This window comes from Heteronotia binoei, chromosome 4 (assembly GCF_032191835.1).
Source record: "Heteronotia binoei isolate CCM8104 ecotype False Entrance Well chromosome 4, APGP_CSIRO_Hbin_v1, whole genome shotgun sequence".
NCBI classification, from domain to species: Eukaryota; Metazoa; Chordata; class Lepidosauria; order Squamata; family Gekkonidae; genus Heteronotia; species Heteronotia binoei.
In genome coordinates, this window is record NC_083226.1 from 45,048,014 (window position 1) to 45,065,335 (window position 17,322).

Below are 17,322 nucleotides of genomic sequence, written 5' to 3' on the forward strand. Positions count from 1 at the left end.
GCCTGCTGTTCAGTTGACATTGGGATGGCCAAGATGGGAGCTGTTTGGCTCCTTTGTGTTAAATGCAAGATAATACTTCCTCTTACCCTTTTCACATGTTTTCCCCATAAAGCCTGGTGGGCAAATGCATTCCCCAGTGTCTTCATGACAGATGCCACCATTCTTGCAGTCAGGACAGTGAGAGCTACAGTCTAGTCCCCATTTCTGAGATTCACACCCTTCATGCAAAAACATAAAATACGATGAGCTAAAAGGTCAAGAGATTATTTATTTATTTATTTTTGCTGATTTCTAGTCCGTCCTTTCCCAGGTCGGGCTCAGGGCAGATTACAACATAATAAAATAATTAAGATCACATTATTAGACAATTAAACTTAAACAGTTAAAACCATTAAAATGAAATAAAATAAGGCATTGTCAGTGTACAGATATGTACATCCTTCACAGATTGAAACACAGGATGCGGCCAGTGCAGGGAGGTCAATTAGCTGGTGTGAGGACGCTGGCTGCCTCAGCCAAAAGCCTGGCAGAACAGCTCCATTTTACAGGCCCTCTGGAATAGCAATAAATCTGGAAGGGCCCGTATCTCCTTGGGGAGCTGATTCCACCAGCTTGGGGCCAGGCTCTGGTCGAGGCAAGCCGGATGTCCTTTGGGCCAAGGATGGTCAGAAAATGTTGATTGGCTGATCATAGAGGCCTCTGGGGCTCATATGGGGAGACATGGTCCCATAGGTATGTAGGTCCCAGGCCGTGTAAGGCTTTAAAAGTTAATACTAAAACCTTGAAACGGATCCGGTACTCAATTGGTAGCCAGTGCAGACTCTGCAGCAACGGTTGACTGCCTGCCGGTACAGGCAGTTCAGTCAGCAATTGTGCTGCTGCATTCTGCACTCACTGGAGTTTCTGGATCAGTCCCAAGAGCAAGCCTGCATAGAGCAAGTTACAGTAGTCCAACCTGGAAGTGACCGTTGCATGGATCACTGTGGCTAGGTCCTGGGAAGCCAGATAGGGCACTAGTTGTTTGACCTGCTGTGCAACTGCTGTGACCTGGGCCTCCATAGAATGGGTGGCATCCAGCATCATTCCCAAACTCCTCACCTTCTGAGCTGGCACAAGAGGCACACCATCCAGGGTGGGAAGTTGGATACCTGTTCTTAGCTTCCCATGGCTCAGACACAGGTCCTTGTAAAGGTCTTTGCTGGATTAAACTTCAGCCGGCTCAACTGTATACCAACCAGCCACTGCTTCCAATGCCCTGGTCAAATGAATTGGGACGGAGTCTGGCCGGCCGTCCATCAGCAGATAGAGCTGGGTGTCATCTGCATACTGGTGACAACCCTGCCCAAAACCTTTGGCAATCTGGGCAATGGGGCGCATATAGATGTTAAATATCATTGGTGAGAGAATAGCTCCCTACGGAACACCACATTCCAGTGGATAACACCGGGAGATCTGCTTGCCAATCGCCACCCTTTGTCCCTGACCACAGAGAAAGGAGGAAAATCACTGTAAGGCTACCCCCTGAACTCCAATGTGTGCAAGGCGGTGGGTCATGATTGTAATCGACCATGTCAAATGTTTCTATAAGATCTAGGAGCAACAGCAGCACTGACCTGCCTTGATCCAGATGCCTTTTAGGGTCATCCGTGAGGGCTACCAAAGCAGTCTCCACCCCATGACCAGGACAGAAGCCAGACTGGAAGGGATCAAGGGGGTTTGTATCCTCCAGAAAAGCTTGAAACTGCTCAGTCACCGCTTTCTCAATTACCTTGCCCAGAAACAATAATTTCGAGACTGGGCGGTAATTGGCTAGGACCTTTGGGTCCAATGATGGCTTTTTCAAAAGCGGACGAACCACTGCCTCTTTAAGCTTGGCTGGAAATATTCCCGATGATAGGGATAGGTTGACAATCTCAGCCAAGGGACCCCTGATGCCATCTCCACCCACTTTAACAAGCCAAGATGGACATGGGTACAGAGGACAGATGATGGGCTTCACTGCAGCCAAGATCCTGTCCACATCCTCCTGAGTGAGGCAGGTGAAGTGGTCCAACCTGGGACCTGAAGACGGACAACAGGCTTCCAGTTCCTGTACTATCTCAACTGTGGCTGGAAGATTTTGGGGGAGAGTCGCAAAAGCCTCACAGGTGATATCCAATTCCCTAGCTTTTTGACTGCCTGCTGGCACCGTAGTCAATGATCGGATTATTCTAAATAATTGGGCTGGACACGATTTCGTAGATGCAATGGAGGCCGCATAGAAATCTTTCTTTGAGGACTTCACTGCCTTCTCAAAGACTTTCATAAATGTTCTATAAGAAGTTCTAGACTCCTTGTCATAAGATCTCTGCCACACTTGCTCTAGCCATCTAAACTGTCTCTTCATCCTGTGCAGCTCCATGGTATACCATGGAGCTGCTTTGGTACGGCAGCGAAGAGGGCGCTGGGGGGTGATATCGTCGATGGCTGTAGAGAGCCGGGAGTACCAGTCCTCCACTAACTCATCCAACAAACCGCCAGGGGGCATCGGATCCCGCAAAGCTTCCTAAAACCTCTCTGGGTCCAGTTGGCTTCACGGGGAGCATAAATCTGCTCGCCACCTGAACAGGAGGGAGGTCACAAGTCCAATCGGACCTTCAGGGCGTAATGATCTGACCATGGAACTGCATCAACAGCAATCAGATCAGGTGTTATCCCAACCTCAAAAACCAAATCCAACGTATGGCCAGCCTGGTGAGTGGAAGCTGAAATAAACTGGCTGAGTCCTAGTGTCTTCATGGATGATACCAGGTCCTGCACCCGCGTGGATGCAAAATCATCAATGGGGACATTGATATCCCCCAGGATCAGCAACCTAGGGAAGTCCAATGCCCAGGTCGACACCACATCCAGTAGGGCAAGCAGACTCTCTGGGGGTGCATTCAGCGGCCAGTACATCACCCAGATTGCCAAACTCTCCTCAGCTTCCCATACCAGGCCAACACATTCAATGTCAGTGATGTTTGGGGCAGGGAGCACCCTGAAAGAAAAGGATTCACGAATGAGCATGGCAACCCCTTCCCCCCCATCCAGATGTCCGGAATTGGTGGAGGACTGAGAACCCGGGTGGGGTAAGCTGATTCAGGGCGACAGTCTCGCCCTCCTGAACCCATGTTTGAGTCACATATGCTAGGTCTATTGCTCTACAAAGTAATCTCATAGAGTGTGGGTCTTATTGTTAATAGACCTGTCATTAATCAACACCAATGTTGGAGCCAAGGTTATCCTAGCCCCACAACCGACATGCCTGGGGATGGGACGTAGGTGGGAAGAGGTCCGAGCATTCTCATATCTCTGACCTCTTCCAAATCTCTGTGACCTAGTCCCACTGCCATATCTCCCTTGCCCCCAAATGACCGGAATTCCTGACCCAATCATGGCCTCCCTCTCACAATGCTATTGGGCCACACTGGCCCACCATTCTGTCCCCTTTCACATTACTGTTCTAAATCAGACGTTATCCATTGGTGGCCAATTTCTGAGTAAACTGATACAGGGATGGAAGTTTCATATGGCAAATTTCATTCTGTTAATGAGCCATCTCTGAAGCAATCTGGCCATTTCAAAGAGTGCCACACTTTCCCCACACACATACATTTTTTTTTTTTTTGCAGGCATGGGGGCAGGGGCCTAGGGTGCCAGAAACCTTGGAACTGGCCCTGATGAGATCCATCTAGCCTGGACCATTCAAGTCAGGACACCAGAAGAAACTCTAAAATTACTCACTAAAATTACTCAAGGATTCTTATCCATAGTTTAAAGTTGGGAAATGGGTCAAAACTTACTCCGTACTATCAGCCTAGTATAGGCCGAGTTAAAGTGGTTTCCTCCTATGTATCTGGCAGAATAAACCCCTGCATCTTGCAGCTGGACTCCCCTACCAATGGGCACTTTCAGCAGTTCTGGAACTTCCTGCCTGAGGATAGAATATATGAAAGTACCTGTAGAGAAAAGAGCCCATAAAAATAAGACTGAAAATGAGAGCAAACATACAGGTGCACTTCCTGGGGGAGCGGGGAAGATTTAAATAAGAATAAAAAGTTCAGCTCCTCCTTAAAGGTTAATAATACTTGTGTTATATTTTGCCACACTAGAATAACATGGCTACCCACCCCCCTTAAATAAGAAAGGAACTTTAAGAAACTTCACACATGTATTTTTATTAACAATGCCAACATCAATGACTATCATGAGTGAAACAGTTATCACATATACAACTTTCACAGTTCTGACAGTGAGCTGGATCCAACCAACCTTCAAAGATTCTTCCTTCCCTTTAAGGAGTCTTCCTTTAAACTAAACTCTTCTTTATGCCAGTAAAGGTCTGAACTGAACTGAACTGAACTCTTCCTCCATAGAAGAGTCACTTAAGTCGGAGTTCCTTAGGCTGGAGAAAGGCTTCAAAAATTTGCTCAATGGCGCCCAAAGCATGAAAATTGGAAAGATAAAATGGCTGAATATACTGCAATGGAAAAACTAATCAGCTATATAAGTAAAGGACCAATCAAGGAATCTGAGGAGAAATGGAAACCCTACTAAACCCTAGAAATGGAAACCCTACATAGTAAGGTTTATTGCAGATAAACCTTACTATGCTTATTGCAGATAAAGATAACTGCTATAAGATGCAATTGAAATTGTTACTGTTTCTACTGCTTAATATATGTGCTTATTTTGTTAATATGCATCATTGAAATATTGTATTTGTTTTAGTAATTATAGCTCCAGTTAATATCTGAAACTCATCCAAGATTTTATGGTAAGATTGAATTTTTTAAAAAATAAACAGGGAGTATAGTATATGGAAATAGAACTAAAATGTCTGTTATTTTATCTTCATCTCTCCCTATTTTTAATTTGCCCATACAAATGCGTAATGGTACAACTGGAGCTATTTTTAGGCTTGCCAATCCCCAGGTCCCAGCGGGGGTTCTCCCACTTTCCCAGGCTCCTTCCCGACCCCACAGCTCCCGTGTGCCTTTCCACCTCTGGAGGCTTCAGACTCCACTTGGAAAGGTTTCCTCTTGGGATGGTGCGTCTGCATCTTTAAGGCTGAAGTGGGTGGGGAGCAGGCAGAATAACATGGCTGCGAAAGCAGCCCAGACCCTCCGTTGGTTGCACAATCTTTGCAGAGGTCATTTGCTCTGTGTTACTTTGAAGAAGTTGGAAGCTCAACAACTCATGAGTAGAGATGCCAATCCCCAGGTGGGAGCAGGCCCTTCTCCGCTTCAGAGTAATCAGGAACGGGGGGGAGGGGGAGAGGGGAAATGTCTGCTGGGCACTTCACTATTCCCTATGGAGATCAATTCCCATAGGGAATAATGGAGAATTGATCTGGGGGTATCTGGGGCTCTGGAGGGACTGTTTTTTGAGGTAGAAGCACCATATTTTCAGCATAGCATCTAATGACGCTCCTCAAAATGCGCTCCAAGTTTCAAAAAGATTGGACTAGGGAGTCCAGTTCAATGAGCCCCAAAAGAAGGTGCCTCTATCCATTATTTCTAATGTAGGGAAGGCATTTAAAAGGTGCGCGGTTCCTTTCAATGTGATGGCCAGAACACCCTTTGGAATTCAGTTGTGCTTATCACAACTTTGCTTTGCTTATGGCTCCACCCCCAATGTCTCTTGGCTCCACCCCCAAAGTCCCCAGATATTTCTTGAATTGGACTTGGCAACCCTAGCTATTTTTGATTACCACTGTTCAAGCCTTTAATAAGAAGCCACAGTTGAAGCTTCCCACATTACAGCCAGAACACTGTAATTTCAGCATATTGGCTCAGGAGTCAATCAAAATGGAGAAACAGCACATGGGTACCATTTTTGTAGATCACTGCATCTTCCTCCTTAACCACTTTTCTGTGGAAGGGAATGCTGATCAGTTCTTCCTTGTTTGCTGTAATAGTTAAGGCCACTGGAAGGAAGGAAGCTAAAACAAAAATAAATAAAAAGAAAATGGATCAGCTATTGTAAATATGGCTTCTTCATTAATCCTCCCAAACAGAAGATGGGCTGACACATTGGGAGGGGGAGGATTGCTATCAAAATTTAACTATACATGTAACTCAAAAGGAATCTTGTAGCACTTTAAGACTAATGTTTTATTCCAGTATAGGATTTCATGGAGTAAAGCCAACTTCTTCAGAAGCAACAAGTGGATGGATCTTCATTACATAGACATTTGAAAAACTCCTTCTATTTCTGCCCTGAAAGTCATAACATTTCAATAAAAATAACTTCAGAGGGAAATTCCAGTTGTATTCTGTTAAATTTCACACTGGTTTTTCACTTGGCTTGAATAAAGACTTGAGATTTCTCACTTGTTACAAAATTATTTGTTTATATCCCTCCTGGGGACTCAAAGGGACACCATTCTCCTCTCCTCCTCCTCTTCTCCTCTATAATACAAAATCTTTGCAGAACCTGGGACTGACTACCAGTTACAGAGGTTAACTAGCTTTGCTTAACTACCAAAGAATGATAGTCAGTGCAATCCTAAACACAGAACTATCCTAAGCTTAGAAGAATGTAACTTCATTTAGGATTGGTCTGTATGTTTTTTCCCCGCATGTGCCATCAATAAATGGGAACCATCTTAAACCTGCATATTCCCATTACACATCTACAGTAATAAAAAAAGGTTTGTGTATATCTCATTTTTTAGGGATATCTTCTTACATTCAGTGTTACCTTTCAGGTAAATGCAGTAATAAATGACATCTACATTTTTTTGGTGTAGATTTCAGTTTACATAATTGCATTTCACTCTGTACTTCCTGCTCTGTTTGAACCTTTACAAACAAACAAATAGACTTCAAAATGATATATCTTAGGTTTAATTTTGGTTTCCCTGAGTCACTCTTCCAGAGCCTGGCTCTTTTTGAACATGTTGTTTAGTTTACCCACACAGCCTGTGGTTCACAGTATTGTTATAGTGGAAGGGAATCCATGTTATTCAGTGGGCTCAGTTCCAATGTATGTTTAGCTCATGGCCTATAATTGAGCTATCTGTGTTTTACAAATAGTCCAGATTCACTATTCAGAGAAGAACAATAATCTCCAGCTTTTCTGTTCTAAAGAGCATCACATTTTTCTTTCCTTCTGATTTTTGTCTTGCATGTATTCTAGTCAGTGCCAGGGATAGATTTCAATAAATGCTGGGTTTCATGTTTTCAAAGGAAAAGCTGCTACTACATATCTGTCTCAGTAGTCTTCGGGACCATGTGAGATCTTTTTTGCACCTTGCATGGCTTAATCCATCCATCTCCAGCCCACAGGTTGTCAGCTCATATAGAGCTGAAATTTTGGGACTAGGGTTGGTGTGGGAACATGGGGTCAGCAATATTGGCTGAATCACAACGTTAGTTCTAAGGAAAACCTGTAAGTGAGATAGAGTAGCTTTAGGAATCAACAGAACAGTTTCTGGTAATTCCTAAGGCTATGTTATATCACTTTCAGATTTCCTCAGGAGGAGACTCAGACATGCAGTCCATGTTGCCAAGTGTGTTTATTTTTTCCCCCACTTCAACATAATGGGAGACCTGGCAGCTCCATTTGGGGCTGATTTTTGGAAGGACCTATTTTGAGTGCATATGCACAGAAAGCAAAGGTACCACATCTTGTTCAGCATACTGTACATGCTGAGAGGATCAACAAGATCGTGAAGCAAAGTTAGTCAACAATGGAGCCAATTCCTTTTTAGTACTAGCAGGTTTAAAGGCTTTCCTCTCTGAAGAAGCACACTTCCCATTCATTCTTACTCTTATTGTTTCCCTCACCTAACACAACCTGACACAGTCACCTTCTCATTGCTTCTGATCAGTTCTCCAATGCTTTGTACACACTTGCAGCATGGAGTACCACCTCCCCATTACAGAAGTCATAACTCTGGATCCTCCTCTTCCTGTGAGTGTGATGCTACACTAGTTCAGCTCAATGGGTCCCATGCTGCCACATTAACAGGCTGAAGACTATAGGCTTAAGTCTTGAGAAGAGGAGAATCTGAAAGGATTCTCATGGGGGGGGGGGAGCTCTCATCCTCCATTCCCTTGTTGATCCTTGGGGCCCCAGTGATAAGGGGAAGCTTGGGCTGGAAAACTGACATGGTAATGGGGCAGGGCTGGTCTTGAACTGAAAAGCATACTGGATGTTCTGCTTCTAGCAGTCTTTGGAAAGACATAAGAATCAGTCCACTACACTGACATTGTAACTCTCAACAGAGTTATACCCTTCTGCTTCTAAATCCATTAAGTAAATTCAAAGGCCCTCCCCCCACTTCAGGGTCATTAGAAAGAGGGAGGGAAATATCTGCTGGGCATTCCATTATTTCCTACAGAGACTGATTCCCATAGGGTATGATGGAGAATTGATCTGCAGGTATCTGGGGCTCTGGGGAGGGCTGTTTATTGATGTAGAGGCACCAAATGTTCAGCATAGCATCAAGTGCCTCTCCCCAAAATTCCCACCAAGTTTAAAAAAGTTTTGACCAGAGGGTCCAATTCTATGAGCTTCAAAAGAAGGTGCCCCTGTTCTTTATTATTTCCAATGGAGGGAAGGCATTCAAAAAGCGTGATGGTCAGAACTTCCTTTGGAATTCAATCATGCTTGTCACAACTTTGCTCCTGGCTCCACCCCCAAAGTCCCCAGATATATCTTGAATTGGACCTGGCAACCCTAGATACTAAGAAAATGGAAATAAATGGCCAATATAACATCCTTGGTACACATGGAGCCCTGTTTATTCTTCAGAGTTTACATTTATGTGACTGTGTGACTTCCAAAATATTCCAATATATAACTTAAGATACATCCTTGATTTAACTTGATCCTATCTCAAGTTTATATTTGCCCATACTTAATATTTATCTTTACTTCAAGACTGGTTTAGAAGGTATTATTTATTTGGGGAGTTTACTTAATTTTTTTTTAAAGCACATGCCATCTTTTTATTTATTTATTTATTTATTTATTCATTCCATTTTTAGCCCACCCTTCCCACAGAACTAATGTGCATCTAAATATGATGCAATGTAAACAATAAACCAACAAATTATAAATAATAACAACAGTGATAATTAAACCTCATTTAAAAGAGCAAGATGATAACTGAAAGACAATTGCACTGTAAAACCCAGAACCAAGGAAAAAGGCAGCGGGGGTGAGGGGGGGGAACCACCCTCCAAAACTCAACCAAACACACTTTGCCAAGGGGCTAATAAGTCCCCAATCTTGGTGAATCTTGGTGAATCTGTGGGAACTTTTAGAACTTTGAGAGCAAGGAATGGGAGCTGCCAAAATGGCTGCCATGGAGGGTCAAAGTCAATTATAAAATGGGTGCCATGGAGCACTGAAGCCAGGAACAAAACATTGCAAATTTGCAAATCAAGCATCATTCTACTATGAAAACAGTTGATTCTGGGTTCTTCTGTTCCAATGAGGTAGAGGAAAGCCAGGACTGGCTCTTTGTTTGGGGAAGAGATATTTCTGAGGAAGAAGCAAATGGGAACCAGGAAGCCCCACAGAATCACTGGTTTGAAAGATAACAAAAAAAGGTCTTGGAATAAGAGTGTTTCAAATGACATACAGTACCTTCTTGTGGCATTTTCATTGTGTGTATCCTTGTAACTTGATCTTTGAATTTTCCTTCACAGTAATAAGCACCAATGCTTTTATCGGACTGTGCCCTTTGCCACACCACCTTTTTTGCTGTCCCTCGTGTCTCATCTTCAGTTACTATTAGGGGGTCTTGATGCTGGTTCATCAAGGCTTCATAGTCTCGCCCAATGGTGACAGAATCTGGGGACCACCAGCTTGGTGCAATACAGATAAGTGATGTCTCTGAATCAGCCACAGTAGGAAGAGAATTGATCAACATCAAGTCCAGGACTGCTTCCACATTACCTACAAAGAAAGGAGGAAATCTTAATGCAATGTTTGAAGAGTCCATTTGCCTCTTTTTTCCCCCTGTGGGTTCCCCTGAATTTGAGATTAAGGCAAAACTGTGTTGCCAAATCTGCATTTACTGAAAAGAAGAAAAAAGTTGGTTTTTATACCCTGCTTTTATCTACCTTAAGGAATCTCAAAGTGGCTTATGATCTCCTTCCCTCCCTCTCCATATAACAGGTGGGGCTGATGGAGTTCTGAGAGAACAGTGTGTAAACTGGCAAAATCCGGTTGGAAAGTGCATTGAAGGTGCATTATTTAGTGCATGTGATCACAGCCAGTGGCTGGCCCAAGGTCACCCAGGAGGATTAATGGGGAATCAAACCTGGTTGTCCTGGTTAGAGTTCATAGCTCTTAACCGCTATACCACACTGGCTCAGTACACATGTTATCATGAGATAATATGAAAAGGTAAGGGGAATGCACTCATCCCACAACTGCCAGTTCTCTGCCAGTACAAGAGCTACATTCATAGCCTAAGAGAATATTTCTCCTACCCAGACTTAGCACTGGTTTGGGGGTCTGAGGGGAAAAAATTAAAACATTCTGGATGGTTATTTGTAGTGAAAATCAGCAAAGGAAAGTGTTCAGTATGCTTCTCCTGCTTTCTGATTCTGCTCTGTTAGTTCACCAGCCCCTACATTTGCCCTGTGATGAATCTCTGGGTTGGATCCAAGGTTACTGTTCTGCTAGTAGAGGAGGGAGTGATGCTTTATGCCCGTTCCTCCCAATCGTATACCGGATCCAGTACAAAGTGCTGGTCATAACCTTTAAAGCCCTATATGGCCAAGGACCGACCTACCTGAGGGACCGTCTCTCCCCATATGAGCCCCAGAGAGCACTGAGGTCAGTGGGGAAAAGCAGACTGAATATCCCTGGGCCAAAAGAAGTTAAACTTCAAAGCACCCGCACTCGGGCCTTTTCCGTTGCGGCCCCACAACTCTGGAACCAACTCCCAGAGGAGGTGCGGGCCCTGCGGAACTTAGACCAGTTCCGCAGGGCCTGCAAGACTGCCCTCTTCAAACAGGCGTTCACCAATAACTGAATTAATGTTTACCGCCAGATTAATAATGTTTACCGCCAGTGTTAATTTAGGAATGTTTTAATTAATTATTGACTATTGACTGGTTTTAATGTGAATTTTAATGTGAATTTAATGTTTTTATTATTGTATTGTTTACTTGAAATGCTGTTAGCCGCCCTGAGCCTGCTTCGGCGGGGGAGGGCGGGATATAAATAAATAAAATTTTACATTACATTACATCTACCCATGTTATAGGGCCTGAAGATCTCATAGAATCACAACTGATCTGCTAAAGAAAATGGTGGTGAACTCTATGCATTTTATCTGGATGGTGACCTCTATGCATTATATCCCTCTTAGGTTCCTTCCCTCTCCAAACCCAATGCTCCACCTTTGAAATCTCCAAGAATTTCTACACTCATAGTTGACAACCCTACTACATTGCCACTCATGCGGGGCCTGAGGGCTCTTTGATCTTCTCCTAGGAGTAGAATTTTGGTGACGGCTTATCAGGCTGCAGAAGGAATGGGGAGATACACAAAGCTGCCTCACTCTGCAGGTGGTGAGTTGGACCAAGCCCTCATGGACCAATCCTCACATGTGTGTGGATTACCATTTTAATGAGCATTTGTTTATATAACATATCCCTGTGTGTTGTGTATTGGTTGTTTTGACTGCTGCTTTGTTACATCTATTAGTTGACTTTGAAGCATACTTCATTGCCCTCCAGGACGCTGATGCCTACGTTCCGATTGGACTACATTCCGATTTTAGAACCAGCCAATCGGGACACAAGGCATTTCTCTTGGGAAATGCAAATGAAGGATCCTGGAGAGACCAATAGGGTGGATTGCTGCCCACATAAGGGGGCGTTTTTAACTCAGGCTAAATGGATATAAGGAGTGGGGTGGCCTGTTTGTGTTCAGTTCTGCTCTTGTTCAATAAATGTTTTGCTGACCTCTAACCGGCTGAACTCACTATATAATACTGTGTATGTAAAAATCTATGATTCTATGGCAGGGATATGTCACTGCTAGAGGTTCTCTATGCAAACACCTCTATTTCCTTGTGGGATAAACCAACAAGCATCTTCTTTCCCAGTCTTTCAAAGGCAGGATATAAATATTTAGCTTGATCAGAAACCCCAAATACATAGCCTCCTTTCACTTTCTTACTCTACAATCCTATGCAGAGTGACTCCATTGGAATCATTAGGCTTCAATAGGAGTAGTTCTGCATAGAATTTCACTGTATATAATCCAAACTAGTAGACATTGCTAGGTTCGGTCAATAAATAAGTTATGTGTTCGAAGCAATACTTCCTTTTGTCTGACTGGATACAATCGATCTCATCATGAATTAAGGGTGTATTGTAGTTGAATATTTTGTTGGAATGTAAAATCTGAGCTAACATAGGATCCAGTTTTGTCTGACAGCTGTTTTTAAAAAGGCATAATTCTCTTGTTCTTTTTGTAATGTTTCCTTTCAGTGAAATTGAGAGTACAAACAATCACTGCAATTTTTCCTCCTGTGAGATGACCTCAGCTTCCTCTTGCCCACATTATGGAAAGACAGAATGGGTATAGCCTACAATTTCAGTGATTCAGGTATTAGTCTTTCTACCCTCCCATCCAAGTATCCAGTTAATTGTCTGCCTTAACAAAAAAGATTTACAGTGGCACATGGAACTTTTAATGCATTGCCTTTAAGAACATAAGAGAAGCCATGTTGGATCAGGCCAACGGCCCATCCAGTCCAACACTCTGTGTCACACAGTGGCAAAAAAAATTATACATACACACACACTGTGGCTAATAGCCACTGATGGACCTCTGCTCCATATTTTTATCTAAACCCCTCTTGAAGGTGGCTATACTTGTGGCCGCCACCACCTCCTGTGGCAGTGAATTCCACATGTTAATCACCCTTTGGGTGAAGAAATACTTCCTTTTATCCGTTTTAACCTGTCTGCTCAGCAATTTCATCGAATGCCCACGAGTTCTTGTATTGTGAGAAAGGGAGAAAAGTACTTCTTTCTCTACTTTCTCCATCCCATGCATTATCTTGTAAACCTCTATCATGTCACCCCGCAGTCGACGTTTCTCCAAGCTAAAGAGTCCCAAGCGTTTCAACCTTTCTTCATAGGGAAAGTGCTCCATTCCTTTAATCATTCTAGTTGCCCTTCTCTGGACTTTCTCCAATTGCTATAATATCCTTTTTGAGGTACGGCGACCAGAACTGCACACAGTACTCCAAATGAGACCGCACCATCGATTTATACAGGGGCATTATGATACTGGCTGATTTGTTTTCAATTCCCTTCCTAATAATTCCCAGCATGGCGTTGGCCTTTTTTATTGCAAACACACACTGTCTTGACATTTTCAGTGAGTTATCTACCATGACCCCAAGATCTCTCTCTTGGTCAGTCTCTGCCAGTTCACACCCCATCAACTTGTATTTGTAGCTGGGATTCTTGGCCCCAATGTGCATTACTTTGCACTTGGCCACAATGAACCGCATCTGCCATGTTGACGCCCACTCACCCAGCCTCAACAGATCCCTTTGGAGTTCCTCACAATCCTCTCTGGTTTTCACCACCCTGAACAATTTAGTGTCATCCGCAAACTTGGCCACTTCACTGCTCACTCCCAACTCTAAATCATTTATGAACAAGTTAAAGAGCATGGGACCCAGTACCGAGCCCTGCGGCACCCCACTGCTTACCGTCCTCCACTGCGAAGACTGCCCATTTATACTCACTCTCTGCTTCCTATTACTCAGCCAGTTTTTGATCCACAAGAGGACCTGTCCTTTTACTCCATGACTCTCAAGCTTTCTAAGGAGCCTTTGATGAGGAACTTTATCAAAAGCTTTATCAAAAGCTTTAATGCATTGCCTTTAAAAAAGCACACTTCCATTTGTAGGAAGCTGCATAAACTGGCCCAAGAAAATGTGTATGTGTGTCTCGATAACATCGTGAGTGCCAGTCAATTGGTGGAGTACACAACCAGCATCTTTTCTCCACCCACAGAACTTGTTTACACTGAGCTGAACTCTGAGGAAATGACAGGCCTTTGCACTGAGAAGTCTATGCATGCATCACCAGTCAAAGCCAGCCCTCCTCCCCATCTTGGGTTTCCTCCCTTTTTTTCCTTTTGCTTCCAGAGTATTCCAAAGCAAACTGGAAGCCAAGGGGCATGTGTTATTAGAGTGTTGCTATCTCCATGCTCATTCTCACTCTGTGCATTTGATACTTAGCCTAATAATGCGCAACATAGCTTCCATGGGTGCCATCATACACACCAGTGGGTTCCTCAAAGAAAAAAGTTTCCCTCCACCTTTACAGAAGAGCTAGGGGAGAGCACCTTTGGCCTAATATGCAAAGGGGTTTAAGGACACAGCCAAGCACATCTGGGTAGGGTTGCCAGATCCTGATAGGGAAACTCATGGAGATCTGGGCATGCAGCCTGGGGAAGACAGGGGCCAAAATGGGGTACAATGCCATAGAGCAGGGGTGCCCAAACTTGCTTAATGTAAGAGCCACACAGAATAAACGTCAGATATTTGAGAGCCACAAGACATGAATGTCAGATGTTTGAGAGCAGCAAGGAAAGAAGGATGGCAAAAAGATGGGGGGGAGGGAGAGGTGGAAAGACAGCAACTTTAAATGCATTCTCCAAGCTGCCAGTTGGATTGGATTGGATAAGTGATTTAATGAGAGAAATACCTTCTCCAAGCCAGCCAACAGGGCAGTGGGGCTTCAAGAACCACACAATATGTGTGAAAGAGCCACATGTGGCTCCCGAGCCACAGTTTGGCCACTCCTGTCATAGTGTCTTCCCTCCAAAGCATCCATTTTCTCCAAAGGAACTGATCTCTGCAGTCTGTAGATGAACTGTAATTTCAAGGGATCCCCAGGCTTCACCTGGAGGTTGGCAATCCTAGATACACATCTTGTACTTTACCCACTTTTGGCTATAACGTGTTTTCTTAAGGATGCAAAAAGCTGCCTGGGTTATAGAATCATTGAGTACGGACTTAGAGGAAGACTCTGAAAAAGACAAGTGAATTTAGCATATGCACTTTCAGCTCCTGTCCCAGGAAGGAAATATCTTTCCCTTATCAGCAGTTTTCTTTTGATGAAAAATAAAACTAAAGCACTCACTATTCCCAATTTGTCTGTCCCAGTCACTCCCTGAAATATAACTTTATGTAACCTCAGTTTCTCTTATCAATTCTTGCCTTGATCTTCATGAATTATAGCTGATCTCCAGGCTACAGAGATCAGTTCTCCTGGAAAAAATATAGGGTTCCCAGCCTCCCGCCAGGGGTGAAGGTTCCCCTGATTTCACCACACCACCACAGAACTGGCCGGTGAGGGGAGCCCCACCCCTGAAGAGTGTTGGCATGCCCCAATGTGCCTGGCACAATGACATCACTTGGAAATGACATAATCACATTGGGCATATCACAGGAGGATGCTCTAGCATTTAGGAAAAAAACTGTACGATAACCATAGAGGATTTTCCCAAGTGCTAGAGCATCCCCTGTGTGGCCTGCCCATTGTGATTACAAAATCAAATGTCCCGACCTTTGTTATTCTCTCACTGCATATATTTGAAAATGTATACCAAATGCTCTTTTTTTTTTTTTTTTAATCAGTTCCCCTGGAGAAAATGGTTGATTAGAGGGTGGACTGTTTGGCAAAATATCCTGGTGAGGGAGCTAGTTTGGTGTAGTGGTCAGAAGCATGGACTTTAATCTTGGATTCTCCACTCTTCTACATGCACCTATTGGTATGGTCTTGGGCCAGCCAAAGTTCTCTCAGAGATGTTCTTTCAAGAGCAGTTCTCAAAAGAGCTCTCTCAACCCCACCTACTTCACAGGGGTTTTTTTGTGGGGAGGTGAAAGGAAAGGAGATTGTAAGCCACTCTGAGACTCCAAGTAAAGGGCTGGGTATAAATCCATTCTCTTCTTCTTCTTCTTCTTCCCCTCCCAAATCTTGCCTTCCCCAGACTCCAATCCCAAAATCTCCAGGTATTTCCCAACCCAGAGATGAGAGCTGGCAACCTCATCCCACTGTGAAGACCAACAAATCTGCAAGAGGAAGCCATCAAAGGCTAAGATAGAGGTTTCTGAAGACCTGAGGAAACCCCTCTTCAAAGAAGGAAGAGAAGAAAGAGAAGGAGAAAGTTTTGCTGGTCTAATTTCTGTTTGTTAAGTTACTGCTAAAGACACATGGATATGGTAGCTTCAGATAAAGTGGCAACCATAAGCTGAGTGACTTCTGTAAGATCAATACTCTGCCCTCCCCCCTCCCCCCCATATCAGCACAGAAAACTGCTTGGGGGAGATGGCAAAAGCCCTTCCTCTACCACAGTATTGTATCATGTCCATTTGGACTCTCCTTTATTTTTAAAAAAGTCATTCCCCACAGTTGCTGTGCTGTTCTTGGGAACCTGAGCTGGAACCCAGGAACTGGACTCAACTCATTAAAACCCAAATGTGTAGTTTGGCCCTAATTATCACTTCTCCAGGATCAAACAAAGACAGCTGGATTGTTCTGGTTCTCAAATAGGGGGCCTATTTGTATACAACTTTTTATGCAAAATGTTGTACTGTGTGATGTCAGTAATTTTGCAGATCCTGGTTATTAATCATGTTGGGATCATCTATAAGCAGATTTAATCTTGGCAGTTCTTAGATACACAGAGGAACACATTTTGTGTAAATGAAAGTTACACAGTGTAAGTAGCTTTTTTTGACATGCACTGCTACTGCCATAATGGAATACCAATGCCTAGGCATTACTAATACAGTGCATGTTCTGTTGCCCTTTTCAGACTAGAGTAGGTGAAAAAAAACCCCCACCCAGGTTAGTGCCAAACCACTGGAAGGGAAAAAATGCCTGCTCAGATTCCAAATGGGCAACTAGCTAATACCCACCCTGAAATAACAGGTGTGTCTCTTGGTGATCAAAAAGAGTAGGGGGTGGAGCACATGCCATTCCATATAAGGCCTTGTGTCCCACTCCACCCCCAACAGCATCACAAAGGAGACAGCATCATGATAACCACTTCTCCCCTCTGCTTGTTGATGTGAATGGTGATTCCTTCCCAAGTCCTCTTTGTGTCAAGGGTTCAGGAACTCTCTTTTCTAAAGCAAAACACTTCTTCCTCAAGCAATCAACACAACGCCTCCAATGCTATCTTCCCCAGGCTCTCTGATCCCTAGCCATACCCCATATTAAAACGTGTGAAAATGAACAGCATGGAAATGTATCGTGATAATTTCTTCCATTTGAGGCCCCACTTATT

The 17,322-nt window shown here is 43.7% G+C and overlaps 1 protein-coding gene across 2 annotated transcripts in view; it reads right to left on the reverse strand.

Annotated features, from left to right (window-relative positions):
• The window catches only part of TEK (TEK receptor tyrosine kinase), a 64,711-nt gene that overhangs the window by 38,586 nt on the left and 8,803 nt on the right, over positions 1-17,322 (reverse strand). The window contains exons 2-5 of one of the 2 annotated variants that reach the window (XM_060237187.1): positions 9,625-9,936; positions 5,855-5,965; positions 3,825-3,980; positions 87-218 (exon numbers count right to left, since the gene is read on the reverse strand). In XM_060237187.1, the coding sequence (XP_060093170.1) occupies positions 87-218; positions 3,825-3,980; positions 5,855-5,965; positions 9,625-9,936 (711 nt within the window). The remainder of the gene's footprint in view (positions 1-86; positions 219-3,824; positions 3,981-5,854; positions 5,966-9,624; positions 9,937-17,322) is intronic. The other variant, XM_060237188.1, reaches the window with a different exon arrangement.